Here is a 19,123-nt window from a genome sequence, read left to right as displayed (position 1 = left end):
CATTGTTGTGTGAAATGCCTGTTAGAGATCAAAATGTGTAGGTATTTTTGGATGTATAAATGTGGGATTCCAATATTTTGACCTCAGATATGAATGAGGAATTGTCAGTGTTTGCATTGGATATTAAGGCTGTGTGATTGGATGAGATGACTAGGGATAAAGTAAAAGGATATAGAGGAAGATAGCACTTAATTACATCTGTAATATGTAGTGATTGAACAGAAAGGGGGAAAGAGCAAAAGGAATGGAGAGGGAGGGGGGATTTCCAATAACAAAGAAAGAAATTCCAGGATTTTCAGGAGTAGAGGGAAGAGATTATTTCTAAGAGAAAACAGAGGAGAATATTTCTAAGGGAGAGGGATTCACTGTGTTGAATTAGGCAGGAGTAGTGAGAAAAGATGACAGAGAACATCATTTGTGGAATTGTATACCTTGGAGATGCCTATGAATTTTGGAAAAGCAAACTGAAGGAAGGGGTCAGGTGAGAAGCAGACAGTGCGGGGAAGGCGAGGAAGTAGAAACAATTTAGAGAAGGTTTTTGAGAAGAGAGAGACATTGGGTGATACCTAGAGGGGGACTGACTCATAAAGAGAATTGATGCACCTTTCTTTCACAAGGGGATACGCTGAGGTACTTTTGCAAGCTTCTAGGAAAGATCCAGTGGAGGAGAGGCTGGTGACTCAAGTCAGGGGGGAAAGGAAGTCTGTGTAGATATCAAAGTAGCATCTGGAGAACTGAGTTTGGTCAGACCTGGGAGGCATTTTCCTTCACAGCAGGAAGAAACAATGAGAAGATGACTAGAGGGGGACGTGGCCTGGAGCCTCGGTGGTGGAAAGATGAAAGCATCTCCGTGCAAGGGCTGAACTTTCTTTGTGGTCCACGTAGCGTGCTGTCAATCAGGTTGGAGGTAGGGCTGAAGAAATTGGAAGGAAGAGAATTATATGTACAGTCAGAATCTTGGTGAGTGGGATGGTGAGTTTCCTGGGGAGAAATCGATAGCTATTGGACAGTGATAAGTTCCAATTTGTGATTTGTGATACATGTGAAGAGAAGATAATCCTTTTGAAGTATCCTTTAGTAATGTTCACCTACTCAAAAGCAAGTATAAAGAGTGCAAATAAAAGATGGAGAGAGAGAGAGAATAGGAGAGTGGAAAGTCTTTGGACGGGAGTAGAGATTGGGGTTGTCTTTATAATGTGTCTAAGGTGTTTCTTTTTGTGGGTGAAGCAGTCCCTCCTTAGAGTTTTGGCTTGGCAAACAGATCTTGAGTTGGATTTCAGACTCCACATACCCATTGAGGCAGTGAATAATCTTTGTAACACATGAAAGTGACCCTGAACCTGGAGTTTACTATATAAACGTCTTGTGCTCCAAAACAGTAGAGTTTTGCCTGGAAAATGGAAGAACATTTGCCTTGGAATAGCACTTGAAAACAACTCCTCACACTGAGACATAAAGCATCTAGGAAAAAAATGAAAAATAACAGCAACAAACTTTCATTACAAGCTGTCAGGGTGACTGATGGCCCCGAGGAAACCAGTTTCAGTGAATATAAGATACTGGATTTGATCTGAGAAGACTGTAGGTTCAGAGGAGTCTGCTGATCATAGAGTAGGAGCTCTGGGGCATGATGGAAGAAGGGTTTGAGGGTTGGACTTGTACAGAAGGATAGAGTAGTATAGGAGGTGCAGTCCAATATTGATTGACTAATCCAATGTCAGTAATGATCTAGCTGATGAAATAAATAGATGTGTTGAGATATAGCCTCTTACAAAAATTAGTCATAAATATTTATTTTCTGGCAATGAGAGCCCCAGAAAGAGTTATAGAAGGTGGAACAGGTGTTGTGGGATGGAAGTAGAGGAAGTGGGGGGCTCTTCTCTCTGCTTTCCAATTACATAGCAGTAGTAGCTGAGGACAGAGTTTCCAAAAGTCCCATCGTGTGAATCCTAAGTATCTTGGTGATGACTCAGCCTCTATGTAGTGATGATTGGTCACCAAAAGACCACAGATCATGGAGAATATCTACAATGACTCATTGTTCACTTTGGCTGCATTTTCCCCATAACATGCTTTAATATATTTATTGGAGAAATGTTATTTTATTTCCAAAAGAACAAAATTACTTTGTGAAGGTACCCATTGAAATGCTTGAAGAATGGTTTCATTGTAAGTTTTCTACCTGCCACTCAAACTACTGGGGCTACTCTTTTCCATTCTAAAAGAGATAAATATATTTAAATCTCATATCACTGTAAAGGTCACCTTTTAAATACACCAAAATTTAGCAATGCATAACTGTGGGTTTCTAAGATATTCTGTTTCCATTAAAATCTTTTTAAAAAGCCAGTTGTTTGTGTTCAAGTACTCTTTTGATCAATTATAAGCACATGCACACTTGATTAAATAATATATCTTGTAGCTTAAAATAGAAAATATTATTTAACATTTTTAAAATGACATTTTAAAAAGTCCATTTTGTGGGTAGTCGTATTTTATGTTACACAAATGGCTATCGGCTATTTTATAACCTATCATAGCTGATTTTATTACAGACATCTTTTTGAAAGCTAAGAGTTTACATTTTAAAAATCCTAGTTCCCCTTAGTATAAACTATTATAAATCTGTCACCCATGGATATCCATAAATCTTTTATGGAAAGCTACTTATACTTTTGTTCGATACCATATTTTGCACCAAATAATCCTATAATCCATTATTTCTTCTGTTTGAAGTAAAAACTATTTTGGCTAACAACACCCAGGTAAACTTCACATGTATCTTTTAAGTTTGCAGCCTATCCTTGTTCTTTGTGATTTATAGATTTTAAAAAGATTCACAAAAACAATCTTCTCTGCCTTTGGCTTCTAGCCAGAAATTTCCTTAACTCAAAAAAGAAAAAAATCATTTCTTTTCCTGTAGTCATGCTCCTTCCCCTCTATTCCCTCCTCATGTTTCTCAGGATTCTCTCCAGCTCTGTTCTGGTCTTTCTTGAGCTGTAGCAACCAGGATTGCTAAATAAATGTAAAATCCACGTTGAGATTATAGATTTGTGTGAGTTCAGTGCTGGAAGTAGTCTTAGAAACTCTCCCTGTTAATGCTCCAACCGTTTGGCTGCATGGTGCTTATCTATTTCTATTGTAGCATTTCATTTATAAGCAGTGACTCTTAATGAAGCCGAATTTGAAGCTAGGGATGGGGGTGAGATGGAGGTTCTCTTCCAGCAGATTTTATCTTCTCTGTGACAGACTCTATGGTTTTAAAAAGTCCCCTAAGTCTTTTAGTGATCTAGTCCAATATTTTAAAGATGCAAATAAATAAATAAATAAATATTGAGATTTGAAATTATTTATCCTATGCCATATAGCTAGGAAATGACAGAGGTGGTAGAATTAGGTTTTTCTTTTGTGAATGCAGCGTACAAGTAGCATTAAAGTTAATTTGTTGCCTGTGTGATAAAGTGTGTATGCATAGCCCTGAAACTCTTAACTTTAATGTTTGTTTATTTATTTATTTATTTATTTATTTATTTATTTATTTATTTATTTTATCTTAATACTAGGATAAATTTCTTGAAAAAATTGGAAAAACATTCAGTATACCACATTGTAGCCTTGGATCTAATTTCTAAAAAAGAATAAATGAAGGGGTAGAGGGAACTAATACAATTGAACTGTGTTCTATTAGAAATTTCATATAAATTACATTAATTTTAAAAGTCAGAAAACAAATGAACACATATACTCTTACTATGATTATAAACTCATGTGTGTTTGTGTGATGCTGGTATCTCATGCAAGGACTGTGTATGCTAAGCAAGCTCTGGAGAACTGAGCTATCTCCCTGTCCCTGAATATAAATTTTAGAGTGAATATTCATTATAATAATTGGATTGCTAAAAATAGAATTTAGTTTCCAGAATATTCATTATTTTTAGTCATTGATTAAGTTCACAATAAAAAAAATCTGACACCTGGTATGTGTTCATTTAAAAACATTTTTCCAGTTGCATTATTAAAGATATTGTTAAATTGTACTACCATCTGACCCAGCAATCCTTCTCCTTAGTCTGTACTTAAAGTATTTAAAAATAGCATACTACAGGGACACAGCTACATCAATGTTTATAGCAGCACAATTCACAATAGCTAAACCGTGGAACCAACCTAGATGCCCTTCAATAGATGAATGGATAAAAAAAATGTGGCATATAAATACAATTAAATACTACTCAGCAATAAAAGAGAATAAAATCATGGCATTTGCAGATAAATGGATAGTTAGAGAAGATAATGCTAAGTAAAGTTAGCCAATCCCAAAAAGCCAAATGCCAAATGTTTTATCTGATATAAGGAGGCTGATTCATATTGGGGTAGGGAGGGATAGATGGGAGGAATAGATGAACACTAGATAGGGAAGAGGGGTGGGAGGGGAAGGGAGGGAGCATGGGGTTAGAAATGATGGTGGAATGTGATGGACATTATTATCCAAAGTGCACGTATGAAGACGCGAATTGTATGAATATACTTTGTATATAACCAGAGATATGAAAAATTGTGCTCTATATGTGTAATAAGAATTGTAATGCATTCCACTGTCATAGATAAATTTAAAAATTAATTAAAAAAAGAAAAAATTATTAAGTTGCACATGTGCCTGCTATAAGCAAAATGAATATCCCAGTATTTCATGAAATTCATATAGATGATTAGGGAAACTCTTCTTTATTGAGTGTTTACTATATCTTGATATGTTTATGTGTTTGGTTCTTCATTCTATCCTTAAATATTGCTGCAAAAGGAAGTGTTATTCCCATTTTTGTATTAGTTTATTTAATAAACCCTTGTTGAGTTGTTACGGTGAGCAGGCCCTCTAGGACCCAGGTGCATTAATGATTCAGAACCTTCCAGCTGACAAGAAAACAGTCTCTCTCCTTCAGTCACAGAGACATTAGGAAACAGGCAGAAAAAATGGCCCCAAAGATGAGGGCATTATTCTGTACTGTCTGGCTGGGCCTGACCTCATCTGACAAATCCTTAAAAGTGAAGGAGGAGGCAGAGGGAGTAGGGAAGAGAGAAGTGACGTAAGGGTTTCCCCCACCATTGTTGGTGTTGAAGATGGAGTCAGTGGCTAAGAGCCAAGGAATATGGTGGCCATTAGAAGCTGGGAGCCGGTAGGAAACAGATTGACCCTGAGAACCTCCAGGAGGCAAGCGGCTCCACCAGCAGTGCTAGACTCTAACCTATGAAAGATACTAAATTTCTGTTGCTTTAGGCCACTAAGCTTGTGGTTATTTATTATGGCAGCATGGGAACCCTAATAGTCATGGTAAGGGACGTCATGGTGTGCTTGGAGAAAGGAACCATTAGTCTGGGAGGCCTTTGCACCAAATTCTGAAGGGTCTGTAGAAGTTAGTCTGGTGGAAAGGAGATGATTGGAAGCTGGAGGCCGGAAGTGGGGCAGGTTAAAATTACTAAAATGTAAAGTTTCGAAGGTGACAGAAGCAGTGACTTTTTCGATGATTAGTAATTGGTACATTTTTGTAGATAATAGTATGTGAGTGATAATGATTCTTGGAGAGGTAAGAAGGAGCTGGATCATGGGGGACCTTGTGTGCCAAGCAGAGGAATGGTGACAATAAGGCAGATTTTTCAAGCTTTCTTGGTAGTCCTGGTGGAGCCTTGGTGATCCAGAAACTCATATTCTTTTGCTTATGTAACCAATAAAGGAGACACGTCTTACTAAAAACTAAGAGTTGTTTTTCTAGCAGTTTCCTGCAAAGTGGATATTTTTAAAGGACTATCTCTTTTCCCACTGATGACCAAGAGACAATTTGACAGTCAGTTCCTTACTTTCTAGGTTCATAACATCCCACTGGTCCCCAGACTGTGTGACTGGCTGTTCTCTATCCGGTGGGACTCTGTCTGAGGCCAAGTGCTCATGGCCCTCTTTAGCTTCCTTATCCTTTGAAGCATGACTTTGGGTTTTCTATCTTACCTGTTGGTCTTGTCCTTTACATTTGTTGAGTATATAAAGGTCTTTTGTATATGGAATTCCCTGCCTGAATCTTTAGTTGTTCTTCAATGTTTGCCTTCTTTTCTCTAGTCTGGGCATTCCTAGAGTTTAATAGAGCTAATCTGTAATGATCTATTTTTCCATTAGCAGTTGCAGCAGAACCTATGAATATTCTTGAATAATAAAGGACTTTGTGGAGAGTGAAAATATCTAGCTTTACTAAATTTTACAATTACTGAATTTTATATACTGAGTGTTCATAAGACAAGACATGCCTGTTCATGGTAGATTAATTGCATGTGTGCACTCCTTTAATTATTTGCTTTCTTGTACCTTTTAGGCATGGCCTTTATCTGGTTATTCTTAATACTCTTTTCTGTTGATGTTTAAAAATTGAAAATATGCTGAGTGTAGTGGTACATGCCTGCAATCCCAGCAGCTCAAGGGGCTGAGGTAGGAGGATTGTGAGTTCAAAGCCAACCTCAGCAAAAGCGAGGCACTAAGCAACTCAGTGAGACCCTGTCTCTAAATAAAATATAGAATAGGGTTGGGGATGTGGCTCAGTGTTTGAGTGTCCCTGAGTTCAATCTCTGCTACCAGCCCCCCCCCCAAAATTGAAAATATGGGTAGGATTAGAGGAGAATAAACACCACCAATAACAACCAAATTCTGGTGGGTGACTTTTAAATTTTAAAAATTAAAGAAATATGTGCATTTTATTACAAAATAATCAAAACGCATTGAAAGGGTTAAAACAAAATATGGTTGTTATTTTCTCTACTCATGAAACTCTTCCCCTCTTTTAGTTTCTCTTTTTGTCATTTATACCTTTCCATATTCCAAATAAAATAACTATGCTATTGTCTTTCAATACATTAATGTTAGACATTGTCTACTGTCCTCCTATTTTGGTAAATATAAAGAAAATAGCTTTCTTGGGCTGGGGTTGTGGCTCAGAGGTAGAGCACTCGCCTGGCATGTTTGAGGCACTGGGTTCGATCCTCAGCACCACATAAAAATAAAGATATTGTGTCCATCTACAACTAAAAAAATATTTTTTAAAAAGTAGCTTTTTTATGCTACTATTCTCTTCCTTTTGTCAGTGATTTTTTAGGTAATATTCCGTGTTGACATATTATTCTTGTTCAAACATTATTAGCAGCCACGCACTGAAGTTAGCTATAATTTCGTTTCCTCTCTGTTTGCTTTGTCTGAAATTAATAACGGCCTTGTTTTTGTGTGCCTTGTTTTCTTTGCTCTTAGTGCTAATCCTTCTTACATTTTCCAATGGCTTGTCAGTGTAATTTTCCACAAAGTCAATCACGTTAAGCAGTCTATCACTTCTAATTTTTTTTATCTTGTTGACATCTCTTCGGCAGTCCTGCTGCTAGGCCTGCTGCCTCGCCACCACACCGGTCATTCCCTTTGCTTTTCACCAAGTGTGGAACCTCTTTGTCCTGGATCTTGTGTGTGTTTTCTTTTTTCCCCCTTTTAGTTATTTCCTCATTTTGGTTGAGTGTGTCCTTTGTATGTTTTGTCAAGTTAAAACAAGAGCATTCAGAGTGGTGATGACAGCCCTCATCTGCTCCGGTTTGAATTCACAAGCTCTCCCTGTTTGACCATTAGCATGAGAGTCCCTTGCCTTCTCCAGCTATTAGGTCTCTTGCTTTTATGCTCCTCATGTCTTCCTTCTTCTTGATTTGCAAAGTGAGTTTGGTGGAAGACATTCTTCAAAAATGGTGTATCTGAGCAAAATATAAAGGCACATTATAAATAGATGGCCATTATTCTGTAAATACTTACTTTAATACTCTAATAAGGATTCCAAAGAATATGGGAATATGAAAAATCATTTCTGCTCAGAGTGAGTTTATAAAACAGTTGGACAGACAAAGATCTAGAGGAGAGTGTTTAAGTAAAATTAAGTGTGAAGTTAGATCAGAATTCAAGGGCTTTTCCAGGGAATATGTGATTAATTTCTGTATAAAGCAGAGTACTAAGTTTTATGAAAGAAAGAAAGAGTGCTGACTCTAGTTGGGATGGAATGTATTCTGGAAGAGGCGTTCTTAAAGAATTGTAGGATTTTGTTAAGTGAAGAAGGTAGGAAGGACATTTTTATATGGATATGAAATTTTTATGTGGATGTAGTATCAAGAATATTCTAGAGGGAAAAAAGCATACCACCCTGACCTTAACAGATTGTGGGAAAATCTCGGGGTTAAAGTTGGAAAAGTAAATTGTGGATAGATTATAGAGGACATTCCATTCCATGTGTTATAGCTTGGATCTTTAATGTTCCCTAAAAAGCTCGTGTATTAGGCAATGTAGAAATGTTCAGAGGTGAAATGTTCTGCTCATCTCAGGCCCAAGACAATGGAATTGACTGACCATAGATTGAACCTCTGGAACCATGAGCCCCAGGTGAACTTTTCTTTCATTAAGTTGTTCTTGTCAGGTGCTTTGGTCACAAGTAAAGCAATTTAAATTTATTTTGCAGTCAGTGAAACACTATCAGAAGTTTTTTAGTAAGCAAATGGTGGGATGAGGCTGATGACATTCCAGAATGTCCCCTGAATGGAATCATAACATGGAGTCTTTTATGTCCGGCTTCTTGCACTTAACATGCATTTAAGATCCCATCCATGTTGTTGCCACATATCAGTAGTTTTTGTTACGGAGTCATATTTCAGTGCATGCATATATCACACTCTATTTACCAGTTCATATTTGGGTTGTTTCCAGTTTTAGGTCATTATGTATAAAACTGCTGTAAACATTTGCATACAGGTTTTGTGTGGACATGTTTTCATTTCTTTTGGGTAAATACCTGGAGGTAGGATTGCTAGACAGCATTATAAGTGAGTGGTTAGCTTTATGACACACTGCCAACAGTTTTTCAAAATGGCTGTACAACTTTCCATTCTTATCTGCAATAATGGGAGTTGCAGTATCTCCATGTTCTGTCCAGTGTTTCATATAGTCATTGTTTTTTTTTTTTTTTTTTTTTTTTAAGCACTGGGGAAGTAACCTAGAGAAGCCCTACCACTGAGCTATATCTCCAACCCTTTTAACCTGTTGAGACAGGTTCTTGCTAAGTTGCTTACAGCCTCACTAAATTGCTGAGGCTGGCCTCAAACTTAGCTTCCTGTCTCAGCCTCCCGAGTTACTGGCATTATAGGTGTATTCCACATCCAGCGGACACAGTCATTTTCTTGAAGTCATTTGGATCTCTAGTGATCTCATGGTGGTTTGAATATACGTATCTCTAATTATCCAAGATGCAAAGCATCTTTCCATGTGCTTATTTACCATCTACATATCTTCTATAGTGACTTATCAGTTTAAGTCTTTTACTCATTTTTAAAAGAATGTGTTTATTGATGTGTAAAAAGTATACTTGTTCATTACAAATTCAAAAATGCAGAAAAATACAAAAAGGAAAGGAAGCCACCTTAATTCCAAGTATCCAGAAATAACCATTTTAATATTAATATTCTAGACATTTCACCCTTTTTGTATATACACTGATAAAAGGACAGGCAGGTGGGTAGATGATAAACGGATGGATGACTAGATGGACAGATGGAAAATTTTATGTAAATGAGATCAGACTTGATATGTTGATTTTTTTATTATAAAATAATTCACATTCTATAAAACTCATCTGTGAAAGCATATAATTTCACTGTTTTTTTAGTATTTCCACCACTTTTTTAAAATTATTTTTTATTTATATATGACAGTGGAATGCATTACAATTCTTATTACATCTGTAGAGTATTTCCATCACTTTTAATTTCAGAAAACTTTCATCCCAAAGAGAAATTCCATATTCATTAAATGTCAATTTTCATTGCCCCCCACTCTCTAGTCTTACACAACTAGTAACCTACTTTTTCTCTCTATGGATTTACCTGTTTTAGAAACTTCATATGAATGGAATCCTTTTGTGTCTGACTTCCTTCACTTAGCATGCTTTCAAGGGTTGTCTTGTAGCATGTATCACTATTTCATTCCTTTTTATGACTGACTTATATTTTAGGTATTGTATACCATATTGTATTTATCAATTCTTCCTGCAACTGATGAACTATTTGACAATTGTAAATAATGCTGCCATAAATGTTTTTGTGTGGACATATGTTTTCCATTTCTTGGCTTGGAATACCTAGAAGTGTTGCTCAGTTTTTATATTGAGTTGTCTGGTCATTATGGAGCTCTTAGGTATATAAAGTTTTAAATTGTGAACTTGCAGGTGTATGTATTTTTTTTAAATTCAGGTAACCCTAGTCATTTTACTTGTGATGTAAACATAACGAAGGCTTTATAATGGCTTGATTATCCAGTGTCTTCCAAATATTGTTAAGTCAACTTATTGATTTCATGATGATGATGATGATGATGATGATGATGATGATGATGATGATTAATGTTAACATTTTCAGTGGGTCAAGCCCAGGGTCTCAGGCACAGTAGGTAAGTTCTCTGTCACTGAGCTATATTCTGGGCTGTATATTATTGTTGTATTTTTTTAATCTTAAATATTTCTTCAGATTTTACTCCTTCCTAGAATTCCTAGTCACCGATTGCATGAGAATTTATTCATATTGCCTTCTCAGTAGTGCCATCCTACTAAGGTATTGACCTAAGTCTTTAGGGGGGAAGTTTAATGCTCAAATATGAGAGTATAAATATAAGTATAAATAAATACCCCAGTTACATTTGGTGACTTAAATAAAGGTGCCTTGGTGGCTGTCTGTCAATTTTTTATTTAGGGTCTGCGTGATGTAGAGTGGCACCCTGTAAGTTAATGAGCTGTGGCTGTCATGCTGTTTCTTTCAGCATTGCTGATAGACAGAGTGCCTTGGAGGCTGAGCTGAGGACAGTGCAAGCCTCTCGCAGAGATCTGGAGAACTTTCTAAAGTGGGTCCAAGAAGCAGAAACCACCTTGAATGTGCTTGCGGATGCCTCTCAGCGGGAGAATGCTCTGCAGGACGGGGTCTTGGCCAGGGAACTCAAACAGCAGATGCAGGTAAGTGTGTGGAAACCACACCAGGATTTTTGTTTCTGCTGTGCCTTCTGGATTCATCTACATGAAGATTTATTACTGTTAAAAGGTGAGGCTTTCACCTTATTTAGTTATGAAATCCATGTGCCCCTGTGAATAATTGGTTTCTGGAAATAAGATCTTTAAAGAGCTTTTACTTAATATTAGAGGGGGGGACTCCCTGTTTTATGGAAGTAATAATTGTTTATTTAGAGGTAGAGCCTCAATGCTCTTCTGTTTTCTGTCACTTTAAGCTCTATTGGAGTTAGCTTTATTGAATCCTAAATTATAAGGGCATTTTCCCTTAATATGAAATAGTTTCTTTCCCCATTCATTATAAATACTTAATATAAAAGCTACAAAAGCCCTATGGCTTGATTTACAACTCAGGCTATTAGGCTTGAAGGTATTATTTTTATGTCTTTAGCTTGATAGCTATGATTGTATATGCAGTCTGAGGTTCAAATTTTTCTTCTACAAGAAATGTTCTAATGTAAACTCTTTTCTTTAAACAAATTTTCTGAGAAATCTAATGAAGCCCATCTGAATCTGTTTTCCACCCCAAGTCCTGCTGCTTCTGTGCCCTTGAACCTCTCATTTTATGTGTGAGTTGACCTCTTCTTGCCAATCACATAGGCCTTCTCACTTTGAACTTAATTCAAAACCTATGTCAGCAGGGAATTCTCCTTGTCTAGTATAGCTTTACACCTGGTGGCCTCTTTATGCCATGGCAGTCACACATCAGTTTGACAATTACAATTTCTGATATGCTGGTGAATATATGTTCTATTGTCGTTTGATGCATATGCCCTCCTGTCCCCAGTTCATCACATGGTTCTTCAAGGACAGCAATGATGCTATTCCATGTTGTTACGCATAGAGTGCTCTGGATGCAAATCCTAAGTCTGAACTGACTGCTTCTCTTGAACCCTGACTTCACCTGTTCAAATTTACTATTGAAGATGGTATTTGAATCAACTCTTGGGAACTCTTTTCCCTGGACATATCCAAAAAATTGTTCTTTTAAAAAAGTCAGTGAATATGTGGATCTGGATAAAGGGTCTAAAGACTTTGTTTGAACTCTTCTTATTCTTATACTTTCTAAGTTTGAAATCATTTTCATTAAAAAAAAATTTACAGAATTTTTAAAAAGAAACTTTTTTGGTACAGGTTTATATATAGCTTGTTCCCATGCATAAAGACTCTTACTGTGTTTAACGGTTGAGTTTTTAAGATTAATTTAGTGAAAATCTGTTGACTTACATTACATTTAATTTCTTATTCATTACACAATATATTTGTGACTTGGTAATGAGAATAACCAGGCAAGTATTGAAATTAAATGGATTCTTTTGTCTCACCCACTGGAGTCTCATAAGGTCACTATTAATGTTAATTGATACAGTATTTTGCAATCATCTGGATGTTAGAGGTAACAGAGGGTTGTCAATGTGGGTAGATGATTGTTTTTTATGGTTTAAACAAATGATAAGCCTGATCTATAAGTGCTTATGTATATATTTTAATTTGTGTGATGGTTCTTACTTCAACATATTTAGACTATGCACTTGAGTAGGTAACAGTTTATAGGCAGGGAACAGAGGAGGCTTAAAATGAACTTGATAATGAGTACCAGCAAAACACAGGTCTGCTGGAGAGTTTAATGTTGTTTTCTGATACATTTTGTCTTATTCTAACCATAGCCCAAGCTCCTTTCAATATTTAATGAATATTCAAACTATGGTAGAAATAAATTTAAATAGAAATGTTTAAAATCTTTTAAATAAAAATAACTAAGCACAGGATTACTTGTCTTAGAGCAAATAGCAACAAGAGAAAAGGCAGCTGACTAAAGCACTAAAATACAATGTATATAGTAATTGTTTTTCAGAAATAATGGTGCTAATATTGTCTGCTTAGGTTCATAGGAAGTATTAAAAAGTGCATTTTCAGGGCTGGGGTTGTGACTCAGTGGTAGAGTGATCACCTAGCATGTGTGAGGCCCTGGGTTCGATCTTCATCACCACTTAAAAAAATAAGTAAATGGAATAGATATTGTGTCCAACTACAACCAAAAAATAAATATTAAAAAAAGTACATTTTCAGGAGCCTACTTAAATCTGTTTATCTGAAGGTAAGAATGTACATTTGTTATGTTTAGGAGGTTTCACATTAGGGTAATTTGTATGATTTTTTTTTCTCCCTTGCTTCTTTACTAAATGCTCTTAATTTGAAAGCATTCTCTTCATTTTATTAAAAAAAAAACATATTCTGTGAGTTCACTTTCAGCACCTTATTGGTAGGTGATCTTTAGAGGTTTAGTATGTTTGGCTGAGTATTTTTGAGGCAAGAGAATTTTAATTTTCCTATGGGCTTACACAGTAATGATGCTCATTTGTGTGAGCGACTTAAAATAGAAACTTGTTTGGAAATGAAAGATTTGTGTTGAATAAACAAATGTGCAAAACCACTGGAAGTCTTAAATTTTTTGGAGGTGCGGTGATGGTAGTGGGCCATCTCTATAGGCACTGTGCAAGATGGAGAGACTTTGGAGGAGTTGTGCTCCATGCACAGAACTGGTTAGACGACGTGTTCACTGTTTATGTTTGCTTCATGTCTTGTGGTTGTATTTTGTGAAGATGAAATTTATTTTATATTCCATCCAAAGTGAATCTTGGTTCAACTTTGATAGTTTGGAAACACAGTGGAACACGAAGATGAATTTCTGGATGTGTGTATACTGCCTGCCATTTTTTGTCAAGGGATACATGGTGATCTGGATTTATGTTTCAATACAAGATCCAACAATCATCTCAGCAGAGGCCTGTTGGCAGGAGAAAAGCAGATCCTTTGGTGACTTGCAGGAAAGAGAACCTCCTTGAGAATTGAGCAGTCTAGACCATAAAGGGCCTTGCATACCTGGTTAAGGAGTTTATACCTCAACCTGGTGGCAGTGGGGAGAAGCTGACAAGGATAGTAAACCAGACATAAATGTGACTTATCTTTTATAGGAATCTAGCTAATGGCATTATGAGGAATGGATTTGCACTAGGAAAAAACAACAATTGAAAGAATACATAACTCTCCAGGCCACAGGTGAGAAGGACCAGGAGAGAGGAGGTGGTAGAGGGAATGGAGATACATGCCTTGGCAGTATGGGTCAACTGAGTCGGGGAGTATTAAAGACAAGAAAGAAGGCCTTGTGGTAGTAGAGCCTGAGGCAGGGAACACGGGAAAATTCCAGGACTGGGTGCAAGTTAGTTGGGAAAGTGAAGGGATGGCAAATTCCAGTCTGACTCTATTGCAATGAGGCACTTGAGTGACATCTAGGAAGAGCTGCCTGGGACTCAACGGTTACTGTGACTCTGCATCCCAATGAGAGAATTTGGCCCAAATTTGAGAAACTATTATTTATTTATTACTTCCATGTGAAAACCTGTATTGGCTTACCAATTAGTTTATTAATTAAGATATATTTAAATTTTCATGGCCAACAGTCCAGGACATGATTTTAATTATATATTTTTAATTAAAGCTTTGTATTTTAGCAGTACCAACTAATTGAGATGTTCTGAGTCTTTCCTGTGTGACATTTTGAGGCCATGAGGCCTTTCTGGAGTAGTATAATAGGTGGCTGGTTTTGCTCTGTAACAATTTGTGTTTTAGGATTATTATATTTTCATCTCCTAGTTTGCTTTTAGCCCAGTTTTTAATCCTTGTGTTCCACTGGTGCAGACTTTGTAGATTATTTTGGATCTTTCTCCATATCTAGCCTCATACCTGGCACTGTGTTTTGGGAGTAAATAGTTCTCTCCTGGGAATCCACCTGCTGGTTCTGGAATGGTAGTTATACTGGTCAAGCATTCCTAATCCAAAAATCTGAAATCCAAACACTCCAAACTCTGAAAGTTTTTGAGTGCTGACTTGATGCCACAAATGGAAAATGACACACCATGAAAGTTTGTCCCATGTACAAAATTGTTAATATTCTGTACAGAATTACAATCTGGCTGTGTGGATAAGGCACATATGAAACATCAAAGAATTTTGTTTAGACTTGGGTCTCATTCCCAAGATATCTCTTTATATATTTGCAATTACTTCATCCCCAAATCTGAGAAATCTGAAATCCAAAAAATACTTCTGGTCCTGAGCATTTCAGATTTGGGATACTCAACCTGTAACTTCCTATTTTTCTTAGCAACCTTATTGGTTATGATTCTCATACTATGTAGTCTACTTTACAATTCAGTTATTTTTAGCATATGCACAGTTATGCCACCATCACGTACATCAACTTAGGACATTTTTATCACCTCGACTGACAACCCTTTTCTGTTTAGCTATCAATCCCTTATTTTATCCCACCATTCCTTTCCCTCCACCCGAAGTAATCACTAATTTATCTGTTTGTCTACGAACTTAACATTTTATTTTGTGGACTTAACTATTTTACATTATGACAACACGTTCTGTTTTGGGCTTTAACAAATTCCATTGATACTGTTAGCCTCACCAGAGGGAGGCAGTATAGAATCTCAGTAGAAATTTGCAGGAGTGAATACATACCAGCAGTAGGCCACAAGATACTTCTTGATAAACAGAACCCTGTAAGACCCAGTGTAGGACTTTAAGTCATTCTAACATGAAGGACTGAGGACACAGATGAAGTAAAAGAAGAGAAAGAAATCTTTGAAAACCCAGCATTTCGTTTACGGAATCATGACAACATTGGAGAGGTGATACTTCAGCACTGCCCAGGTTATTAGTCTGAGCAGGATTCTGATGGGAAACATCTGGGTTCTATTTCTGGCTGTGCTCTTTGACCCAGTCATTTAATCATCTTGGGTTAATCTGCTCATCTCTTAATGGCACTTTCCCCCAATTGATGTTGTAATGCTACTCAAGCTGCAGTAGAAAATGTGTCTCAAATATGTACACAACACACATAAAATACCCCAAAATTCTGTCCTGGCTCTTTGTATGATATAATTGTGGCCTTATATTTTCTATTCATAAAATTAGAACAGCTTTATGGCAAATAAAATGAGATCATGAAGATGCTGTCAAAGGGGAAATGTGGGAATTTGGAATGCTCAGTAGTCAATTAGACTTTTTTAGAATTATTATTCACTTTGCTGTTTAATTAAATGAGTCCTAACCTATTCCGTTTCTAATGGGGGCTTTCCTCCTAGGCAGTCATGTGGGAGCCAGTGTGGGATGGCTCTGCATCTAAGGTATCTTAGGTAAAGCCACGTACTCCTTGCAAATATGTCTTGTTTTTAGATGGTGTTGTGCTGAGACCTGTATAGAGGTGATTTATTGGCACTTAATAGACACAAGCGCAATCCTTAGAGTCAGGTACCCCTCTGCTCTTCTCAAGATTTCAAACAGGATCTGCTGTTCACTCATTCCACAAGCACAGCCTGAGCTGCATTGAGTCGGTAGTGCACGCATCCCTCTTTAGAGTGCCAGAGTGAATGCCACTCTGCCTCCTTCTATAAACCAGCTCCCAGGCATGCACCGTGGTGGTGGTGGTGGCGGCGATGTGTTGAATCTCTGTTCCCTGGGGATGTCTGCTTTGTATCTGCGGCTTTAATGTTTCACTTAATATCCTCTTTGGCGACTGAGCGCACTCCTCCCCAGCAGCCGGCAGCGCTTGGCTGCCCGACAACTTGCTTCATTTCTGGCCACTGGGCTGAGCAAGTCCCGGCTGTGAGCATCTGCTGGGGGGCCGTCTGGGTGGCTTTTGTCTGTGTTTTTCAAATTGAAAAGAAGTTGAAGGAATACCAGCCTTGTTTCCCCCAGAACCTAAACCCCTGTATCTTTCAAATGCATTCCTGGAAACGAGCATGCTCAGAGAACTGGCAAATCATTGTCCAGTGACCGGGAGGAAATGATCGTTGCTCTTCATTTATAATGCAAATTCTGAGGTGTCTCCAGAAGTGTGGTAAACTTAAAATGATGGCTGTGGTGAGAACGTCTCTGCAGAAAGTTGTGGTTTTGTTGCATCGTTTACAAAGGATGGCAGTTTCTTCTCCTCGGTATCAGAAGCTCTGTAAGGTAACTGAGTGATTGAAAACAGGGATCTTGGGTGCCGGCAATTCTACCGTTTCTTGGGCTTGCAAAACTAATTTTTCAGGTTCTCATCAAAGCAAGATTCCCTTTCTTAGTAACTGACTGTAAAAAGCTGTTAAGATGAACTGCTTAATTAAATTTTGTTAAGACTCTGAAACAAGAACTGTTTCAGTACATATTTCATTTTGCAGTTGACACAATCTTGTCTTCTGAGATGGACTACTGAACTGTTTGGAGAAAATATGGCCAAACTATATTCGTTAAGACCTGTTACCTCTGGGGTACTTTGCAGGGTCTTGATATTGAACGGCACATTAATCTTGGGCAAACTTCAAAAAGATTAAAAGACCAGCTTAAAATAATCTTTCAATAGATTGCTTAAAAATATCCATCTTTTTGTAGCTATTTTTTTTTTCAATTTAGAAAATTAAAACACATTTAAAAACAGGCTAAAACCCATTATGAAACATTACCTGTATTTTGGGGATCTCCATATGTTATAGTTAAACTTGAACTTGATTTCATTTGGACAGGTGGATTATGTAGAGTTTTTGGAGGCAACTTGTTTGACAGTTATAAATTTCCAATACTACGTCAGTAGTCAGTACTACTAAAGATAAACCATTGAACCAGCTCCTGTATTTTTTAAAGTTAGCTATTATATTTTTTATTATAGTTTTATGTCATTGGTCATAGTGTATCATTACTTTTGTCAATAATTAGGTAATCTGATATAAAAGGAGAAGATTCTAACAGGAATGTTGAGGCAATCTGTAGACCACTGAGTACATATCCTTTCTTCCTGCCAGATTCTTAGTACCATTCTTAAGAACCTATCTTGTTGCTCTGCTAGCTGGCCAAACTCATTTGTAATTATAAAAACTACCTCCCAGGCAGTAGTATTTTTCTGATGATACAAAATATGACCTGCCTAAGCACCTAAGCTGTGCTTATTATATGGCAGTGGACTGGTGGGGGAAGGAGTATTGTATTGACTTTATCATAATATCTTTTTATTTTGTAGTTTAGATAATTAAATGTATTTCATCTGGAAATACTTCTTTTAAAAAGTTTTAGGAGGCAGATTAAGATAATTGGACATGCTTTGCAGGAATACTTGGAAATGTTTTCATTTATATAAGTCATTTCAGAGATTGCCACTTATTAATTTGGTCGTAAAAGTTTGTAACTAATTAAATTTCAATGTGTCATGCTTTTATCCACTTCCAACGATCAATGTATTCTGGTAAAACATTTTCATGAAGAGGCAGTTTTAGTAACAGAGAAGAAAAACTCACTCACTAATACATGTTGTTGTTGTTGTTGTGTTTTCTTTTTAACTACTAGTATGAATATAGAAAACATTTCTTTATAAAGCTAGGTCATTTTTCTCATCCATTTTTAAGAGCACTTCCACAAAATCAGAGATTATTTTTTCAAGTCATGTGACCAGGGTATTAAATTAAATCTAAGCATGAAGCAGAAGTCAAGTGCTAAGGAAAGTTGCTAATTAGTTTCTAATTAGACCCCCATATAAGCGCAAGTTAAGTTACCGAAGTCATTGGGTAAGTTACCTCCCATCAGAAGTACTCTTTAGGAAGACTTCTTGAGATTCATAATGGCCTAAAGATGCCATTAAAATTTAAATGTTTAGAGTAAATACTACTTTTTACTTTTATGAAATTTGAATTTTTATTATTTGCAGTTGAAATGTTATCTTTCATATATTTTCACATATGGGAGATTAATGATTGCTCAGGTAATGCAATGAGAAATGCACAATTCCAGCACTTTCCAGCAGGTGTCAATGTAAGGCAATGATATATGAAATTTTGGCTAAAGATCTGAAAATCCAGATTAGGAAGTGGTACGATTACCATGAAATCAATGAGCTAATAGCAAGTTTATTTTATTTGCCTGGTTATATTTTGAAAATTGATCTTAGTTATTGAACTATATCAATTAGTCTGACATAAATGAAA

General features: G+C 36.7%; 1 protein-coding gene across 10 annotated transcripts in view; it reads left to right on the top strand.

The window, feature by feature from the left end:
* Utrn (utrophin) overlaps positions 1 to 19,123 on the top strand; it is a 508,932-nt gene that overhangs the window by 257,827 nt on the left and 231,982 nt on the right. For 9 of the 10 annotated variants that reach the window (XR_013424804.1, XM_078018961.1, XM_078018962.1 and 6 more), the window contains one exon: positions 10,859 to 11,048. Coding sequence is in view for 9 of the 10 variants with exons in the window: in XM_078018961.1 (XP_077875087.1) it covers positions 10,859 to 11,048 (190 nt within the window). In the remaining variant the exon portion in view is untranslated. Of the gene's footprint in view, positions 1 to 10,858; positions 11,049 to 16,553; positions 17,127 to 19,123 lie in introns of those variants that run through there. The other variant, XM_078018967.1, reaches the window with a different exon arrangement.

This window comes from Ictidomys tridecemlineatus, chromosome 8, assembly GCF_052094955.1.
Source record: "Ictidomys tridecemlineatus isolate mIctTri1 chromosome 8, mIctTri1.hap1, whole genome shotgun sequence".
Lineage (NCBI taxonomy): Eukaryota > Metazoa > Chordata > Mammalia > Rodentia > Sciuridae > Ictidomys > Ictidomys tridecemlineatus.
This window is presented reverse-complemented; position numbering and strand designations above follow the sequence as displayed.